The sequence below is a fragment of the Lonchura striata genome, chromosome 23, assembly GCF_046129695.1.
Source record: "Lonchura striata isolate bLonStr1 chromosome 23, bLonStr1.mat, whole genome shotgun sequence".
Classification (NCBI taxonomy): Eukaryota; Metazoa; Chordata; class Aves; order Passeriformes; family Estrildidae; genus Lonchura; species Lonchura striata.
The window spans coordinates 4,341,489-4,361,461 of NC_134625.1; the positions used below are offsets into that span (position 1 = coordinate 4,341,489).

A 19,973-nucleotide genomic window follows, 5' to 3' on the forward strand; every position below is an offset into this window, starting at 1 on the left:
ATTAACAACATTTAACTTGCATACATTTTTAACTACCTTCCCCAAAAGTTTAAATTTTGTTTTTGTTCAGTCAAGGCTGGGATACAGCTCCTGCTCATCCCAGTGCAGCTCCAGGGAGACTTTTCCTCTCTGGTGGCCATTCTGTCACCAGCTACACACATCACCCGTGACCTTCCATCTGCCACATGCAAAGGTGGCTCTAGAGACACTTCCGACCATCCAACAAAATCACAGGGGGAATTTTCCTCCTGAGAAAACACAGTGTCACAGAATCTTCCTTTTTTGTGTAAAGTTTTCTCTTTAACAGAACAAATTCCCCCCAGTGCTGCTGCTCCCCGCTCTGAGAGCAGCCAAACCCTCTCTCTGGTGGAGCAGTCTGCCAGGACCCCCCTCATCCCGGGCCAGCAGAGGCCACAATCACAGCATCAAATGATGCTGCCACAGTCACAGCATCAAAGTCAGAGAGGTCTGGAGCGAAGCTGCTGCCGGGGAAGGTGCAGATGGGCAGCCCCGAGGGCTCACACAGGCTGCTCCACACAGCAGACATGGCACAGCTCGCTGGCAGAGCCCTGGGAGCCCCGGTGCCTGGGATAATCACATTCCTGCCTGCCACGTGCACTGCTACTGAAAAGCCATCGTGACAGGCACAGCCTGTTATTACAGGTTTGAGCAGCTTCTTCCCAGCAGGGCTTGAAACTCAGTTTGGGCCTCCAGGCACTGCAAGCATCAAAAGGATCCATTTTCTCTGAGTTGCCCTCAGATCCCGAACACCTGATGTACCATACGCTCCATACAACCTTCAGAAATCCCTAAGGGTTTTTTTTACCCCGTTTAGTCCTTGGCCACTTCCTTCTGTTCTTACAAGAGCTAGGAGTGAGGCTCCACTGCCTTATCCTGCACTTTGTTCTCCCCACACAGGCTGTCCTGGAGCTTGGGAAGGCTCCCTGGCAGGACCTGTGCTCCCTTCCTATCATCCTGCAGATCCCTCTTCTTCTTTGGAGCATGGATTAGAAAACCCATCAGAGAACAAGGAAATCATAGGAAGAGGTCCCTCATTCCTGAATACATCCCTGTGCCACACACGGCTGCCCTCAGCACGAATTTTATTCTAGTTACTTGTTTGAACATTAAATAAGGAAAAGGCAGCTCCATCTGTGTGTGATAATCAGTGTTTTCCACAGCAGTGCTTTGCCATCCCAGGCTGATGGGTGCTACAATTCCTGTATAATATTTATTGTGACTCCTTGAGCTTGTTGAGTTTCTCGTTTCAAAGGGCTCCTCGGAGGCGATGGCAGCTGAAAAGGCAGGACCTGGCTGCAGTGAGACCACGGGGGCAGCACAAAGAGAGGAGCTGGCACAGCCTGAGACAAGCAATTGGCACATGCCTCTGGTGCAGAAGGGATTTCTGAGATGATGCCTGAGGTTTCATGCCCTGGTGTTATCCATGAAGGTGATATCTGCTCTGCCAGTTGACTCCAAACCCAGCCTCTGCCTGCACTGATTATTCACAAACACTCTCAGGGCTGAGTTCCAGCAGCCTGGAGAGGGGAATCAAGGCTTAGGAGAGCTCCTCAGAGCAGATCCAGCTCCCCCTCGAGTGGCCCAGATGGCCTGGGGGAGCCAACACACCTCAGCACAGTGCTCCTGTGGCTGTCCAGCATGGCTCATCCCCAGTCAGAGCAGCACAGAATGGTTTGGGTAGGAAGGCACCTCAAAAGTCATCCAGTTCCACCCCCTGCTACAAGCAGGGACACCTTCCACCAGACCAGGGTGCTCCAAGCACCATCCAAACTGAAATAATTTTCTTTTTTTTTTTCCTGCAGTGCAGCTGGAGACCTCCCATCCTTCTTTGTCTCTTCTGTCTCATCTCCTCTCTGCCCTGATCAAGCTGCTGCTGGAAGCTAAAGAGGATCCTGACACTTCAGTGATTGCACTTTATCGCTGATTATATTCGCTGTCATCACATTTTACTTCTCCTGTCAGAGCAGCCCAAATGGACTGTGTTAAAATGATTCCTTACTCGACAGGGACCCAGCCCAAAGACTGCCAGAGTCAGGTTTGAAGCCATACAGCCTTATTAGGCAATTCCCTCCCCTTCATCCTCAGGGAAATGTCCCATCTGGCCATCAGAATTGATGAGACTCCCTGTATTAATTTCACCGGGCTCAGATCAGCCCTTTAAATCTACTCATTAGCATCTCGACTTGGATCTGCTACGTTATCAGGTTAAATACATTTTTACATCCCTTAACTTCTGCCAGCTCTGCCGAGCTGGTTTACAGAGCAGAGGAGAGCTCTGGCTTTCTTTCCAGCTGCTTGATCTTCAGCTTCTTAATTACATCCTCATCAGACTCTGCTGGCAGTGACGCAAGAGCCAGCATGAACACAGAACTCACTCTATTCGGGGCTAATGTCCCACGCTGATAATTTCTGTTGCTTTCTGTTAATCAAAGAAAAAGATCCTGGGGCACTTTTGAGGACCACACAGCAGCTCGAGATGCTCTCTGTGCAAAGGCATTTTTCAGGGCAAAATCACTAAATCAAACATTGGGCTGTATCAGAAAGGATTTGGTCCAGCACGAGGGCTGGGGGAAGGTGTCCCTGCCCATGGGGGTTGGAACTAAATGATTTTTAAGAGCCCTCCCAACCCAAATCAGTCTGTGATTCTATAGCTCAGCAAGTTCCTCAAGAGCAGCATTCTCTGCCCAGATGCTTGTTTATGTTTCTTGCTTACTTTAAGCTGTTGAAAGTTTATAGTGAATTTCACAGACCAATGAGAGTTGGCTTTTTAGGGCAAATTCTCAGCGAAATCTCTTTTTAGGGGACCTTGTTAAATACAAGGGGGAAACTTTGGAGCAAAACTTGGATGGGTTTTGTAACCACAGTGTTGCTAAAATCCTGGCTCAAAAACATTAAAGTCCTCCCGGTGCTTTACTCGGGGTGAGTTTCCTTCTCTCCACAGAGCTTAACCAGCGGTTGGGACCAGCCCCTCTCAGCACCACGAGTGGGAGCATCCCTCTCCCACTGCCGGGACCATCCCCTCTCCCCACCTGCGGAGGTCCCACTCCCGGGACCATCCTCTCTCACCACCCACGAGCATCCCAGTGCCAGGGCCACCCTCTGTCCCCATTCACGGGGGTCCCACTGCCGGGACCATCCCCTCTTCATTCACGGGGGTCCCCCTGCCAGGATCTTCCTCTCTTCCCCGCCGCGGGGGTCCCAGTGCCGGGACCATCCCCTCTCCCCATTCACGGGGGTCCCAGTGCCGAGACCATCCTCTCTCCCCATTCACAGGGTCCCAGTGCCAGGACCATCCCCTCTCCCCATCCGCGGGGGTCTCACTGCCGGGACCATCCTCTCTCACCACCCACGAGCATCCCAGTGCCGGGACCACCCTCTGTCCCCATTCACGGGGGTCCCAGTGCCGGGACCATCCCCTCTCCCCATTCACGGGGGTCCCAGTGCCGGGACCACCCTCTGTCCCCATTCACGGGGGTCCCACTGCCGGGACCATCCCCTCTTCATTCACGGGGGTCCCAGTGCCAGGACCATCCCCTCTCCCCATTCACGGGGGTCCCACTGCCGGGACCATCCCCTCTCCCCATTCACGGGGGTCCCCCTGCCGGGACCATCCCCTCTCCCCATTCACGGGGGTCCCAGTGCTGGGACCATCCCCTCTCCCCATCCACGGGGGTCCCAGTGCCGGGACCATCCTCTCTCCCCATTCACGGGGGTCCCAGTGCCGGGACCATCCCTTTTTCCAGGCGGCGGGCCCGGGGCGCGCCCTGCCCGGGGGTGCGGTGCGCGCCCCCTCCCCTCCCGTGCCGTGCCGTGCCGGGCCGTGCCGGGCCCGCCCCCCGGAGCCCCGCGGAGCCGGGCCCGGGCTGGCGGCACCCCCGCCCCCGGGCCGCGCCGCCCGGGCAGTGCGCAGGCTCGGCCGGGCCCCGCACACCCATCATGGCGCTGCGGCGGCCGGAGCTGCTCCGGCTCCTGCTCCTGCCCCTGCTCGGTGAGTACCGGCCGGCAGCGCCCCGGCACCGCGATGCGCTGACCCCGTCCCGATCCCGCAGTGCGGGAGGGAGGAGGGATGCGGTGTCCCTGTCCCGATCCCAGAGTCAGGGAGGGAGGAGGGATGCGGTGTCCCTGTCCCGGTCCCGCAGTCAAGGAGGGAGGAGGGATGCGGTGTCCCTGTCCCGATCCCAGAGTCAGAGAGGGAGGAGGGATGCGGTGTCCCTGTCCCGATCCCGCAGTCAGAGAGGGAGGAGGGATGCGGTGTCCCTGTCCCGATCCCGGAGTCAGAGAGGGAGGAGGGATGCGGTGTCCCTGTCCCGATCCCGCAGTCAAGGAGGGAGGAGGGATGCGGTGTCCCTGTCCCGATCCCAGAGTCAGAGAGGGAGGAGGGATGCGGTGTCCCTGTCCCGATCCCGCAGTCAGAGAGGGAGGAGGGATGCGGTGTCCCTGTCCCGATCCCAGAGTCAGGGAGGGAGGAGGGATGCGGTGTCCCTGTCCCGGTCCCGCAGTCAAGGAGGGAGGAGGGATGCGGTATCCCCGTCCCGATCCCGCAGTCAGGGAGGGAGGAGGGATGCGGTGTCCCTGTCCCGATCCCGGAGTCAGGGAGAGGAGGGATGCGGTGTCCCTGTCCCGATCCCGGAGTCAGGGAGAGGAGGGATGCGATGTTCCCTGTCCCGATCCCGCAGTCAGGGAGAGGAGGGATGCGGTGTCCCTGTCCCGATCCCGGAGTCAGGGAGGGAGGAGGGATGCGCTACTCCCGTCGGGATCCCGAAGTCAGAGAAGGAGGAGGGATGCGCCGCCCCGGTTGCGATCCCAGGGAAAGGGGGAGATGCGCTGGCCGCTCGGGATCCCGGGGCAGGGAGGGAGGAGGGATGCGCTGCCCCCGTCCCCATCCTGGAGTGAGTGAAGCAGGAGGGATGCGCTGCCCCGGTTGGGATCGCAGGGAAAGGAGGAGATGCGCTGTCCCAGTCACCATCCCGGGGAAAGGCAGGGATTCCCCTGTCCCGGCAGGGATGCGCTGCCGCGACCCTCGCCCGGGGAAGGGAGGGGAGGGAGGATGCGCTGGCCGGAGCGCGGGGGGATGCGGGGACAGCGTGGGAGCCCCGGGCGGGGCACGGGCCAGCACACGGGTCCGGCAGGCAGGACCCGCCGGATGCTGCAGGGAGCGTGGGACACACACACCCGCTCAGGACAGGGGGAAACATCCCAAAACCCAGCTCAGCAAGGAGCGGGTCCAGGGCTGAGGGTGCCAGGAATGTGCAGGCTCGGCAGGCAGGCAGGGCGGACACTAGTGCCTATTCAAGACCAGGCACAGGCGCCTATTGTTCGGGGGGCCCCGCATGAATGTTTGCAGTTTTAATTGCAAAAACATTTGCTAATTTCGCTCAGGAATGAATTTGGGCTCATTTGTTGTCTGGCTATTAATAGCTGGGGGGATGAGCAGGGGGACAGCAGCCGGTGGGCTCACGTTGTCCTCCCCCCCTCTGCCCAGATGGCAGGAGGAGAAGATGGGGTGGAGTGGGGTTAGGCTGACAACCAGCCTACAGCTGAGTACCAAAATACACGGGGCTGAGTGTGTACACACTCACCAGTCACTGTTTTGGGTCAACATTCAAGGAAGTGAATGGCAATACTTCAAACAGTTGATCTAAGGACAAAAAGCAGTCCTCCAGCGACTCCAGAGAACTCGCAGAGTCTGTTTGGGTCTCAAATAAAGCGAGATTTGGGCATTATTCACCCAATCAGTCAGCGGAGGGGTGTGAAGATGACTCTGACACTCATCCCCAGCAAGCAGAGGGTTGTCACGCGCTCCAGGCTCTGGTGTTCACTTGCTTTGCTGTGGTTTGGAGCAGAAACAGCTTCAGCAGGAGAAATGAGGAGTGCCTGATCCCAGAGCATCACACGGTCTGCCCAGTGCTAACTCTGGATTCAGCTGCTCCCTCTGAATGGGAAACCCACGGATTTAACACAAATTTCCCTGGTAGTGGGGCTGCAGGGTAGAAAGGTGCTCTATTTCCTTCCTGGGTTATGTGACCAGAGCCCAAGTGTCCTGTTGAATCTGGCTTAAAAGATAGGAGGAATGGAAACAAACTCCATATTTCTGCATTTCTTCAGACAGGGAATAGTTGTTAAAGGCAGCCAAACCCCACTGGTTTCACACCTCTGCCTGAGAACATTTACCTGGTGAGTGAACCCAGTGGAACCAGGCTTTGTTTTTCATTAAATTCAAAGTGCCTCATTCTGTGTTGATTTCCAATCATGTTTAAATTTGGGGTCACAAGCCCAACAGATTGGGCAGAGTGTAGTTGAGAATTAAAAGGTTTCTTCCACCACACCTGACTTGAGGTACTGGGGGCACCCCATAAAATAGGGTTATGCTGTCAGTAGTACATAAAATTAGACATGTACTGAAGCGTGCAGGGCTGGTGCTGGATAGTGGGATGGGAGTGTGACTGGAATGATGTGTTTGTGCCAACTGATTACTTGGGGGAGAAAAAAAAAAAAACGCATGAAAAGAAGGAGACAAAGCTCCCAAGATGTGGGATCCCAAGTCTGACCTGCTCTAGCTGGGCTTGTCTCCTGCTGTGTGTTACTGCCAGAACAGCCCCTGCTCTTGATGGTGGCCTGAAAACATTGCCATGGAAGGGGAGCCAGTGAAGCATGGAGCGTTCAGGGCATTGCCAGCTCTAGGCACTGAAGATTCTGCACATCAGGGAAATGCCATGGTTGTGATTAAAGCAGCGGAAGCTCTCGGCAGCGCTGATGGAGAGCGGGGCTCACGCCTGACATCACTTCTGCCTCCAGGTCTCTCCTTGCCAGCTTCCCCGTGGAAACAAATATTTGGATTTTAGAGGATTTCACGTGCTGGGCTGAGGGCAGAGGTGTGGAGACCCTCCCAAAACTCTGAAGTATTTCCTATTGAAAATAGGACATGCTGATACCTTGTAGTGCTTGATGGGGAGATATGGGCAAGTCCCAGGCACATTTCAGTTTTAAAGCTCATTATATTCAAATCTCCTTTTGATTTAATTCCGAGGGCTTGGTAATAGGTTGGATTTCGCAAAAGGCTTTTTAAAATCTACGGAGTAGAGGTTCTCATTTACTTTTTTTTTTTTTTTTAATATATGAAGTCCATCTGTCCCAGCCACCAACAACTGTTCTGAGTCAGCTGTCAGTGCCAAAAACCACTCGGTGGAAATGTGGAAATGTTGTTAGCTCTCTTGCAGGGATGATAAGTTGCTTGTTGGTATTTTCTGATGGGAAGTATTTGTAGTATCGCTTTCTTTTCAACAGGCAGTAAAAAACCGGGACAAACGGCTTTGAGAGCCCTGCCAAAATCAGACGCTTAATAACATCTTCCAAAAAATTCCTAGGAAGGGCTTGGTGTTCCTTTTTGGGTAAGCAGGGTCTGGCATCGCCACCAAAGAGTGGCTGGATGCACATCTTATTTACAGCTGTTGACAAAGAACGCGACACCAGCGCATTCCCTCTTGCCCCAAATGCTTCTGAGAATTTCTTTCTTGCTGAAACACGAGGAGATCCAAGGAGTAAAATGTGTTTGCTTTAGTCTGTGGACTGAGATGTTGCTCTGCTTTGTGAGCTTGAGTTCTTTCAGTGTTTATTTTCCCTGTACAAGTTGAATTCTGGGTCTCTTGGCCTGCTGCAGTTGTTTTTCAATTATGTGTCCACGCACAGAGGATTTGCACCAGGGACACGCTTGGTGCTGCCAAAAAATCACCTAAACAAGTAAATAAAGCAGAGCGAGCTGCTGCATTTAGCTCCACCAACAAGGTCAAAAGCTGTGGGTGGCCTCCTGCCAGTTTGCCCCTAACTTTAGCCATCTCCAAAGGGCAAAGCAATGATCAGCCCCCACTTGCTCCTGCTTTCCTTGCAGCTTGCTTGGATTATTAGTTAAGTTTCTCTTGCAAATTGGGCTGGCTGCTCGCTCATCCTCTGCCGTGTTTGTGTGTTGAAGCAGAACTGGCCTCCCAGTTGTATATTTAGAGCTAATGCTTCACAGTTGATTGCATCAAGCCCTGATGATCCGGAGAAGGTTCGTGAACTCCTTACGGAGCCAGCCTGAAGTGGTGGGAGGGAGTTAGCAAAGGCAAAGATTTCCACGGGCCAGCAGGATGCTGAGTCCTCAAGAGTCCTTGTCTGCACAACAAGAGCTTGTGTTGCCAACATGCCCCTCAACAAGATAAAACCACTGCTCTGTGCAAAAAAAAAAAAAAAAAAAGCTGGTGGCCTGCTTGGAAACTGCTGTTTGTGCAAAAGGAGATGAGTTCCAGATATAAAATTAATTAGGATAATTACATTCTCAATCTGGCTTCTCTATCAATGGGAATTTGAGCTGCAGCATCTTCTCCCGATTGATAAGGGCTGGTTGCCTTCCCCCAGAACCCCCAGGGAGTATCATGTTTTTATGAGACAGAATCAAGCCCCAGCTGAACACTAAACATCACTCCTGGGTAGTGGAGGAGTTCAGGGCGTGTGCAACAAACCCCAGTCCCTCGCTGAGTCAGGACATGGCCTCAGAACCAGCTAATGGCTTTAATTGCACTAATGAATGTTCCTGAGATTTCCCCCAAAGGGGCTGGATTGCTGTTTGGGTGCAGTTCTGGCAATAGCTGCACTTGGGGCAGAGGAAATACCTGCTGGGTCACAGCGCTCCAGCTCCCTGCTGGAAACCAGAGGTTTCACTTTTCAGAAGAATAAATAATAACATAAAAACTGGACTTTTTTTTGGCTGGAAAGCTCAGGTCTTTGTTTGCTTGTGACCCTTCAGAGCTCCAGCAGGAATAACCTGAGGGGAGAGGTGTGGTTTGGAGAGTTTAAATGCTTTTTATTTGTGGGGACTTAGCAAAATAAATCTGTGGGGAACAGGACAGCAAGGGGTTCATGGGGTCCATTCCTTGGGGTTCACCAAAATAAATCTGTGGGGAACAGGACAGTGAGGGGTTCATGGAGTCCATTCCTTTGCCTTCACCAAAATAAATCTGTGGGGAACAGGACAGTGAGGGGTTCATGGAGTCCATTCCTTTGCCTTCACCAAAATAAATCTGTGGGGAACAGGACAGTGAGGGGTTCATGGAGTCCATTCCTTTGCCTTCACCAAAATAAATCTGTGGGGAACAGGACAGCGAGGGGTTCATGGAGTCCATTCCTTTGCCTTCACCAAAATAAATCTGTGGGGAACAGGACAGTGAGGGGTTCATGGAGTCCATTCCTTTGCCTTCACCAAAATAAATCTGTGGGGAACAGGACAGTGAGGGGTTCATGGAGTCAATTCCTTTGCCTTCACCAAAATAAATCTGTGGGGAACAGGACAGTGAGGGGTTCATGGAGTCCATTCCTTTGCCTTCACCAAAATAAATCTGTGGGGAACAGGACAGTGAGGGGTTCATGGAGTCCATTCCTTTGCCTTCACCAAAATAAATCTGTGGGGAACAGGACAGTGAGGGGTTCATGGAGTCCATTCCTTTGCCTTCACCAAAATAAATCTGTGGGGAACAGGACAGCGAGGGGTTCATGGAGTCCATTCCTTTGCCTTCACCAAAATAAATCTGTGGGGAACAGGACAGTGAGGGGTTCATGGAGTCCATTCCTTTGCCTTCACCAAAATAAATCTGTGGGGAACAGGACAGTGAGGGGTTCATGGAGTCAATTCCTTTGCCTTCACCAAAATAAATCTGTGGGGAACAGGACAGTGAGGGGTTCATGGAGTCCATTCCTTTGCCTTCACCAAAATAAATCTGTGGGGAACAGGACAGTGAGGGGTTCATGGAGTCCATTCCTTGGGGTTCACCAAAATAAATCTGTGAGGAACAGGACAGTGAGGAGTTCTCCATTCCTTGGCCTTCACCAGAACTCTGGTCTCAGGGATTATCAACTTCTCACACACTCCTGCTTCTCATTTCAGGGGTCAGGCAGCTTCCTTGGGGGATAAACATTGAGGAAGTGAATTTTAAAGGTGTTTTCTGCTCAAGGACAGCCAGCTGAGGTCCTGCTGTCACTTTGGTGGCCTTGCTGCCCCTCGAAGGAAGCTTTGTGTGACTCCTGGGCAGGATTTCAGCTGTCCAGCACAGGGAGGGCAGCACCAAGACAGCTGCAAACAGAGCTGGAGTCCTGTTCTTCAGAGCAACATCCTCAGCCAGGCCTTCAAATGTCTTAGGGAAAAACCCCAATATGTAAAAAGTGAGATTTGGAGGGGAAATTCCCCTGCAGTTCCTCAGTGTCTTGTCAAAGCTGCTTCTCTGATGTGTTGGGGCTTGGAGGGAATTGATTTAGGTGCACGTTCCAAACCAGAAAACAGGCAGAGAAAAGAGCAGCAGAGGCAGGAACAAAATTTATAAATGGGAGTTGACCAAAAAAGAAGCCCAAAACAAAAAAAAACCTACAAACCAACCAACCAAAAAAACAAAGAAAGCCCACCCAAAACCAAAAGAAAACCACCCCTAAAAAACAAACAAACAAACAAACAAACAAAAAGGCAAAACAGAAAAACTCCACCCCCCCTGAAAAAAAAAAAAAAAAAACACCAAAAAAACCCTCCAAACCAACAAATATTTTGGAAATTCCTCCAGCTCCTGAGAGCACAGTTGGGTTGGATGAACTCACCTGTAAAATGCTGAGACCTGTCAGATGAGAGTCCAGTCAATTCTGGGCTGGCATTGGCTAATCAAAGAGAAACTGAGCCACATACGTGTTGTAACCTGACAGCCCACAGGTACTTCAGATAAGCTTGAAAAATTAATGGGAATTGTTCTGTCATGCAAGGGTTGCTTGTCAGTATAAATAATCCCAGGTGCTGGGCTCTGTGGTGCCTCTCGTGGGCTGGAGCACAGGGCTTAAGACTCAGTTACAAGGGGAAATGAAGGTTTTTCAGAGCACCAACAGATGAAGTAGATGAAATTAAATTGTGTTCAGATAATGCTTAAGGAGGTTATCTTTTACTTTTCTTTTTTTTTTTTTTTAAGTCATAAATCCTAGGGATTTCAGGGCTAAAGCCAGAACACACTGGAACCTGCTCCCTTCATTGTACCTGATTATTACAACACAAATGTGACATCAGCAGCTTTTTTAAGAGTCCTCTTAATTTTTTTGGGCACAGCAGCTCATTTAAAAGCTTTGAAACTGCAGCATGCCAGGGACTTTGCCATGTGGCTAAAAGGCAGCAGTGGACAATGTTTAGCAGTATTTCAAGATTTTTAATCGCGCTATTAAAAATATATTTCGGTGGCCTAGGTAAGATTTTCTGCTGAGCTGGAGAAATCCACTGAAATCTAAGGGGATTTTGTTCCTATTACTAGGCTGGGTTTCTAATGCCCATGACCTCCTCTGAAAATCCCTGCCTTAATAAACTTTGGGCAATTTCTTATATAAGTGGCCAGTATTTGACAGAGAGGATGTAAATCAGGACACTTTTAGGCTCTGTTTTGAAGGGTGGGAGTAAAATACTTCTAAAATTTCAGGTCTTTTGAAAGCACCTGACTTCCCTGCTCTCTCCCTTTGAGACATCTAATTAAATTGGCATTTTTGACACTCTTGCCCAGTATATCCCAAGATGTACAGCCATGAGGTGCTTGCTGAAGGAGCCCATGAAAATCCCACGCATCCAAAGGAAGCCAGGAGTTGTGTTTCATTAGTGACATGGAATAAGGCTGGCAAGCAAGGTCGTGGAGGAGAGCTCTTTTGAGAGCCAGACTTACCTTTTAACAAACAGAGCTCTGCACAGCAGTCCTGCTTTTTATTCCCAGTGGAAAGGTTCCTGCCACTTTCCATCCCTCCAGGGTGGCTGCGTGTTCTCTCAGACCTGGAGTGGAGGTGGCTGCACAGCAGAGAACTTAATGATTTTGTCTGTGTGTAAATGGACGAGATCTTTCAGCCCCCAAATCACCCGTGGAGACAGCATTTTTTGTCTTTTCAGGATGTTATCCTTGGTAAACAAAGATTTGATGGATGTTGCTGCTGTTACCTGCCTTGCAGAACAGCTTCTGTTCACGGCTGTTTGCTGGGGGCTGACAAAAAAAAAGAGAAGGAAAGAGCAAAAACTCACTGGAAGCTCCCCAAAAGATTAATTCACGGTGCTATCTGGCTGCCATAAAGATGAGGAGCGTTCCTGGGAGTATGGGATGATAGCTGGCTGTGTGAATCGTGGTGCTGGAGAGAGCCCCTGTGTGCACAGCAGCTTTTCCCACGTACCCCAGGGTCCATTAAGGAGATTGCTGTCTGCTAATGGACTTCCTCCTGAGGCTCTGGCTGCTGACACTCTCCTGAATGATTTCCGGCAGCTCACACGGCAGGGAAGGTGTTGCAAAGTCCTGCAGCCCTTGCTGCTTCTGCAAAATAGCTTTTATCCCCTCAAAGGGAACTTATCAACAGCTATTTTTAATACACACTTCAACCTTTGCTTAAATCTTTTTCTTCCTGATTGATCTCCAGCAAAAGCTTGAAGATAAATATTTCTTTGTGCCCACCACGTTGTTTGGAGCTGGTTATTTTTAGAGCTTGGAAAACATCCGCTCTGTGCTAGGGAGCTCCTGGGCATCTTGGAAAGGGAAGTCCCAGCTCTGTGCTCTGGAACTCTGGTCTAGCCCAGCCTCTGGGAGCCCTTGGAAGAAGGGGTTGGTGAGGTATTCAGGTGGCAGCAGAGGGGAAGGAGTAAGGCACCCCTGTTAGTGTGACTGCTCCATACTTTTCTGTTGGGATTGGCCATGGGCCATGGAACAGGTTGGCCTCACCCACCATGGATCTCCTTGCTGATCCTACACAGCACAGGAGGTGCTGGTTTCTCTCCCTCTTTGCTTTTAGCTGCTCTGCTGAGGTTGCAGGTAGTGGATGTGGATGGGGCTGCTCTGATTTCCCAGGGAGGCGATGCCTTATCTCCTTCAGAGCTGATGGAGTTGCCTTTGAACTGGCAGAGTGCCTTGTAATCGCCTACTGAGCCTCGTGGGCTCTCCCTCAAGCAGAACTGGCTGTTTGAGTTGGTAAACAGCCTTCTGGAGCTGGTGTTTTCCCTCCCTTTTGGCCAGTTTTCAGCATCCCATAAATCTCAGGGCTCTGTCTGCTGCCGCTGCCTCGCGTGTGCTGGAGGGGAGCTCACACCAGGTACCAACCCCTGTGTGCTGCCATCAGAAATGCTCTGGTGGGCCTGGCCAGCACCCAGCTGTCCTCTCCCACGCAGCAGGGCGAGATGAGCCCTTTGAAGTCCGTGCTGGGGCTGGCAGCAGCTCCCAGGCACCCCGGTACCCCCCTCTGCCACTGCCAACTGCTCCGTGGCTTCTCCAGGCCAGCAGCTGAGCTGCCACCAGGGCTGATCGTCCTGCAGGGCTGGGGCTTTGCCAGGGGGCAGAGGGGACTCCAGATTCCAGTTTATTCCTGGGCACGGGAGGATCTGGGGGCTCTTTGCCCATGTCCCAAGGCGTGATCATCGCCCACCAGCATCCTGCTGCTGGTCCACAATAGGGATTGTTCTCCCTGCCTGGGCAGGCTCCTGCTGTTCTGCTGCAGGCTCCTTGATCCTCCTCTTTCTGCAAATATTTGGAACAGATCCGTTTTGGCTGTTCCGACAGTTTGACTCAGCTATTAAATGACAAAAGCGAGCTGGAGCCAGGTTCACTGTGGTCACAAGCAGCTCTACGAAGAGGGGAGCTGAGGGTCAAATTCAGACACGGGGCTGTGTGGGAGAGGTCCTGGCCTCGAGGCTTGGTCCTGGAGCAGGGTTGGATGCAGCATGCAAGGGCATCCCTAACCTTTGCTGGTCATGACACTGCAGTCCTGAGGAGAGTATGGTTTTGGAGTGACAAATGAGCCATAATTCTGGCTGCTTCCATATTTCCCAAGAGCTTTGCAATTCCTGGCCCATCCTCAGTCACTTCTGAGGCACACATGCTATAAGTCTCACATCTGTCACTCAGCTGCGCGTCCTGGACATGAGGCAAAGACTCTCTTGGCTATAAAGGGTTCCCTCTTGGTGTCTGTGCCCCTCATTAAGAAGCAGTAGCTCCTTCAAAGACATGCAAGGAAGCCCATTTGCAGAATTTACAGCTGCTTCCCCAGGCTTGAGTGTCCTGCTCTTTAAGAGCAAGCTTTTAAACGCGTTCTTAAGTGGGAAGATAAGTGGTGTTAGGATCCTTTCATCTGGCTCAGAGCAGGCTGGAGATAACTGATAAGGGGATGACAGCAAGGAAGATGCATAGGCACCTTTGGATTTAATTCCTACTTTGCAAGGCAGTCTTTAAAGCACATCTTGGGTGGGAACAGAGGCTGGTAAAATAAAGCTGGGCCTTCCCTTCTCAGCATATGTCTTTTCCTCATGTCTCTGAGGCAGATCCTCCGTGTGTGCCAGCAGACTGAGCTGGGTTCTCCATTTCTGAGCCCTCCCTCTGCTGCTGACATTCGAGGGACTTGGCTGGGGTTGTCTCTAGACGCTGTTTCGGCTGGTGATTTCGTTTGCACATTTCTTCTTTTTTTTCTTTTTTTTTTTTTTGCAGCAGTCCTTTGCACACTTGGGCTGTGCTTTAAACAGCACAGCGCTCGCTGCCTGGCACGTGCTGGGCCGAGCTGCATTCCTGTGCCAGGGATGCTGCAGCCCCCCACACGGTGGGAGTCCCCAGGCCCCTCCTGAACAGACCCTGCATTCAGCTCCAGAATTCCTGCCCCAGCCCCTCGTCTGCGGCCTGGAACAGGTGGCAAGCACATGCCTGTGAGGGTCTGTGCTGGGGGTGGTCTTCGGGCTCAGCTGCGTCCAGCCCACATTCCTGCTGCGGCCCCCCGCCTCACCTCCTGGCCCAGCTGGCCCTGGGCCACCCAGCACAGAGGTTGCTGGCCAGGTCCACGCGCTGCTGGTGGAGAACAAACCACTTGAAAGTGGTTTGTCTGTGGGGCAAGCCTGCCCCAGCCTGCTGCCTGCTCCTCCGAGGGAATGGGGGGAAAAGGAGCTGGGGCAGAAGGTGTCGGGTGCTCCCCGTGTGCCACGTCCTGGGGATGGCTCCTGTGCAGCTCCAGAGGCTGCTGCACTGCAGGACATTGCACCGGCTCCCAGCGAGCTCCCAGCCATGCCAGACCTACAGAACAGAGCTCACAGTGAGCTGTTTGAGCCAGGGAGATCCTTGGCAGGGTTTTGGCACAGTTTGCAGGCCAGCACGATCCAGAGGAGGCAGTGCCTCGTGCCCTGAGAAGCCCAGATCCAGGTGCTGCTGTTGATTTTCCAAATGCCTCCTCCTGTTGTGTCATCGGGGATTTCTGCTCCCTGCTCTCTGCGTGCTGCCAAGTCTCTCCAGATGAGGCTACAAACCTTCCCACAGCAAAAGCCCCATGTGCCTGCCCCTCGGGCTCTCTCTGGGGAGCTGCTGCAGCTGGGCAGGGCTGGCTCTGCCATCCTGGACTTGCATGCCAGCCCCAAGTGTGAGCAGCAGCTGCAGCTCCCTCTCGGATCAGCCCCCAGTGCCTCTGCACCTCGCTGTTACTCAGCACTTTTCCCTGACAGGGAATTAAGTAGGATTTCTAGGTCATTGTGGGGCTGTCAGGAGGAATCGTCTCCTGTAGACCTCATTATCAAGGCTCTTTCTGCAATGCCAGACTTCAGAACAATTGCAGCCTGGTTCCCTAAACACTGACTAATGAGACAGAGCTGTTAGCAGCAGTTTGCTAAATAAAGGCTGTTTCTGCCTGAGACAGAATAGAGCCAGACAGGATTTTCTTAGCTGTCTCTCGTACAGGAGGTATTTCAAAGGACCCTGATTAAAATAATGAGATAGATGTTGCTCTCGTGGTGGCTGCGTGGGGTCAGTGCTCGATGCCAGTGCCAGGTGCTTCCCCACAGCAGGGACTTTAACTTGTGCTCAAGAAACCTGAAATTCTCTCCTTGGTTTCAAGGTATCCTGAGCATCTCCCTGAGCTCCTGTGCCTTTGTCCTGCTGTGACAGTGACTCGGTGGACGAGCTGGGTGCTGACCTGCCTTTCCTTGGGTGATATTCTGTGATCCCCAGCTTGCAGCACAGCTTGCCCAGCACTCACACACACAGCTTTGGGAAGGCAGCTGAGCAGAAGGGACAAGTGTGACAAGTGTGTGGCAGCTTCTGAGAGGAGCTGGGGGGTTGCAGCCTGCCCAGAGGAGACAGGTGAGATCTCAGCTTGTATCTGGGCACTGAGCAGAAGGGATGCACCCACCTGGGTAGTGGGAAGCCAGGTGACTTCTCTTGATGTGCTTGTAATGAGATTTTTCATCCTACCTCTGTTCCTGTTGTCAGAAGGGCCTGGATTAAAGATAAACTCTGGAGCATGATGGGATGAGTCCTTGCCTCTGGCTGGAGCAGGCATGGGAGGGCTGGGGAGTATTCCCTGGCCAGTTTGCAGTTTTGTTTGAAGAGGTGCTTTGATGTGACTGTGGGAGTCCATGGAAGGCAAACGGTGTCTAGACAGGTTTTTCTGTCTCTGTTGTTATCTCTGAAGCAGCAGGAATGGTGCCAAACAGGCTGAATGGCTCCAGAAGCAGAGCTATTTCTAGAAAGGTGGAATATGGTTCTTCAGGAAAATCCAGGACAGCTCTTGCCATACCCTGGCTGAACCTCTTGCAGGTGGAACCTGGATCACTTAATTACAGGTAGATGCTCTTAAGAGTGAGCAAGGCAGGTCCAGGAGGTGCCCAGTGTGTTTCCAGTGAGCTGGCAGGGCAGAGAGGTCCAGGAGAGCTCCATGACCAGCAGGTTGGGAATCCAGGGCGACCCAGTCGATTCTGGCAGCAGCAGAGTGCTGAGAGAAGACTCCCTTGGTCTGGCTGGCTGGAGGGAGGCAGGACTTGCCCAGCAGAGCTGGCCTGGGTGCCCAGTGACCGCTGCAGCGGTGGGAGGGCAGGGGAAGGCAGGCTGGGATCGGGAGAGGCTTGTGGCTGGCTGGCAAGCGCTGCTCTCAGCGCTGTCTCTGATATGCCATCACCTCCCCGGGCTGTTTGGGAGGGAAAGTGGAGATGGATTCAAATGCCTATTGTCTGTCCTTCAGCTGGGAGCAGAGCCAGCAGAGAGAGAGAGGTGCTGGCAGCATCTGATGCAGGGGCAGATGCGAGGGGAAGCACACTGATCCGTGAAACGCTGGCACTGGGATTTGCAAAGGAGCCTCAAAGGTTAAGTGCCATGTGCTGGAACGTGTACACGAAGGCCAGGAGAGAAATCCAGGGCTCCTGGGATTCCTGCAGGGCTGGGGGAAGCTTTTTGCAAGCAGCTCTTGCCACAGGGACGAGCCCTGTGCAGCATCTGTGTGTCTGGGCTCCTGCTGCCCTGGCCCCAGTTGTTTCAGCGTGGCCATGAGGAGAGCAAAGGCACACTGTGCCAGGTTTGGTGTCGCCTGGGGACCCTCAGAGCAGCACAGGTGAGCTCAGCCTGGCTCCCCTGTCCTGCAGCTGCCAGGTTCTGTGGCTGAGCGTTTCTCTCCCCCTGCCAGGGCAGGCTTGGCCACAGGTTTCGAGCAGAGCTGGAAACTTGGCACCGAGGCACGGAGCAGCCAAGGGCCCAGCTTGCTCCTCTGTGTCAGGGCTGGCTTCTCTGCTGCTGTGGGGAGTGCAAATATGTTCCCAATCTGTTTGCTTCGCTGACATGGCTCCAAGACACACAGGGAACAGATACACTGACCAAGAAGGGGCCATTGTTACAGGGACCTTCCTGACTGTGCCTCTGCTGTGCTTCATCCCCAGCATCCACAGAGCTCAATCCTCCCGAGCCCCCCATCCTGAGCTGCTCATTAGCACAGACAAGGCAGGGGTTTGCTCCTCCTTTACTCTATTTGTCCATCCGTGTGCCCTGATCTGGCCCTTTGATTTCCGTGCTGATCTCTGGCAGGCAGGTATTAAATCAAGCTGTAGATAAAAGCAGTTCCAAGCGTTGCCTCCCTGAGAAGCAGCCCAGACATCCAGTGACACATTGCTAATTGCAGCCAGGCAGTCAGACAGCAATGCTGGAGGCTGAGCAGCCAGGAGCCAGGGGCTGGTGGGCTGATGGACAGCTTGGGGTTTTGGCCAAGGAAGAATGAAGGCCCCAAAAAAAGCAGAGAAGAGGAAGGGAGTTACCTCATTTGTTTTCAGCAGGGTTGTCCTCTGAGAGGTATTTCCTTAAGCTTCATACAGTCCGAATTTAGTTGCAACTTTTATGAACAATAAAGGCTTCCACGGTTTCCCTCGGAGGAACTGGAACAAATCCAAACAGATTTGAGTCCTGAGAAGCAGATCCTGTTATTAATGGCAGCCTAATCATTTCTTTCGATCTCCTTCCCACCTTTTTTGCCATTCATGCTGCTAAAGCTTCCAGGCGAGTTACCAAGTCCAGTCTGCCCCTTTTAGCTGTTTCTGACTTTGTAGCTTCCCCTGTTTTTTTTTTGAGGGCATTTAATACTCCTGCCCCAGGCTGGGGTGGGGACTGTCCCATGGCTCAGGAGGGAGCTGGCAGTGTGACACAAGCCCAGAGGTGGCAGGGCAGTGGCACAGAGCTGAGCTGAAGCAGGGCTGCTGGGGCCGTGTCTCGCTGGGAAAAGGGCCTCTGACCAGCACTCCACTGGGAGCATTCGGCTGAGAAAATTCTCTGCTAAAAATAGCAGCAGATGATGTTTAAGGAGAAAAACAAGTCAGGGTCTGGGAGAAGTTGGTTCCCAGATACATGGCTAATTCAGCTCCCCCAGGACAAGTGATCTTTAACCCCTCTGTGCCAAGGCTTGTTTCTGCTCTGTTAAACAGACTTGCCCTGGTCAGGAATCCAGGCTGGGATGAGCCAGGATGGGTTTTGTCCTCTTTGCTCTGACACAGCATTACTCCCTTCCCTCTCCCCCTGCTCATTTATGCTGGCATCTTCCTAATAGCTCTGTGTGTCACGCTTTTCATCTTTATCTGTCTGTGACTTCACTTGGGCTCCCTTTAATTCCTAAGAAAATAATCTCCCCTGAACCCTGCGGCGCTTCTCCCCGAGCAGGTTGGCAGCCTGCGCTTGCTCAGGATGATGTTAACAAGGGAAGTCTTTTCAGATCTGCTCCTGTGATCCAGGGCTGCCCCAAAAATCACATCTCCGGGCCTGCTGAGCGCCTTCCCCCCTTGCGGGGCTGCGTGCTTTGTTCTGACAGATTCCCTGCAAAGCTTCAAAGCTGCCTGGCGGAGGCCGGGCCCAGCTCTCCCGCCTGGAATGACGGCAGTGGGATCCCTGTGAGCTCTCGGTGTGCTCACAGGCAGCTGGGGATGTTCCCCGGGTGCCTGCAGCAGGCTCCTGCAGCGTTCATTTGTGCGCGCTTCGTGCGGCGCCTCAGCGCGACAATTGCGGCTCGTACCCGGGGCTAGGATTATACGCACGCGGGGAAAAAGAAAAAGGCAAAAATTACACTGTAAAATTGGAGGAAATGTTCTTAAAATGAGAGCTGCTTTCAGTCTTGTCATAAATGATTTCTCTGTGTGCTTGCTCACGCCCTCTCCTGTTCCCTTCTCCAGCCTACTCCCGGCTCTTGGCTCGGATGACTGCTGCTCTCTTCCCAACTCCCATTTTCCACAGGAAGATGACATGGTTGGTCTTCAATAAGCAAAACCTCGGATCCCTGTTTTGCTGGTCAAGCTCTAGGCTGGAGGAGAAGGGAGGATCAGGAGATTAGAGTCACAGACAGAGGAATAGAGGATTATAGGCTAAACCCCTGCAAGTCTCTGTATTGATGGTTGGGACACAGCCAGACACTAAGGAGCACTGCAAAGCCTGGTGCTGATAGCATATCCGCTTATTTCCTGTCTTTGCATCGCAGGCAGCTTCTGAGATGTGTGTCCTCATCAAAAGCCAGGGTCAGGCAGGTACCGAGCATCCCGGCTCCCAGGGAAGTCAAATACCTGCTGAGATCAAGTCTGTGCCTCGGCTGGCGCTCAGCCTGGAAAATGTCACCGTGGCTTCTGAGGTTCTCAGCAATCCTTGAGTCAAATTCCCACACGAGCCAAAAATAAAGGAACT

The 19,973-nt window shown here is 52.7% G+C and overlaps 1 protein-coding gene across 1 annotated transcript in view; it reads left to right on the plus strand.

Annotated features, from left to right (window-relative positions):
* Window positions 1-3,901: 3,901 nt before the first annotated feature.
* Window positions 3,902-19,973, plus strand: part of JAM3 (junctional adhesion molecule 3) — a 32,778-nt gene continuing 16,706 nt past the window's right edge. The window contains exon 1 of the mRNA XM_021525811.3: window positions 3,902-4,009. Within this exon, the coding sequence (XP_021381486.1) occupies window positions 3,958-4,009 (52 nt within the window). The 5' untranslated portion in view covers window positions 3,902-3,957. The remainder of the gene's footprint in view (window positions 4,010-19,973) is intronic.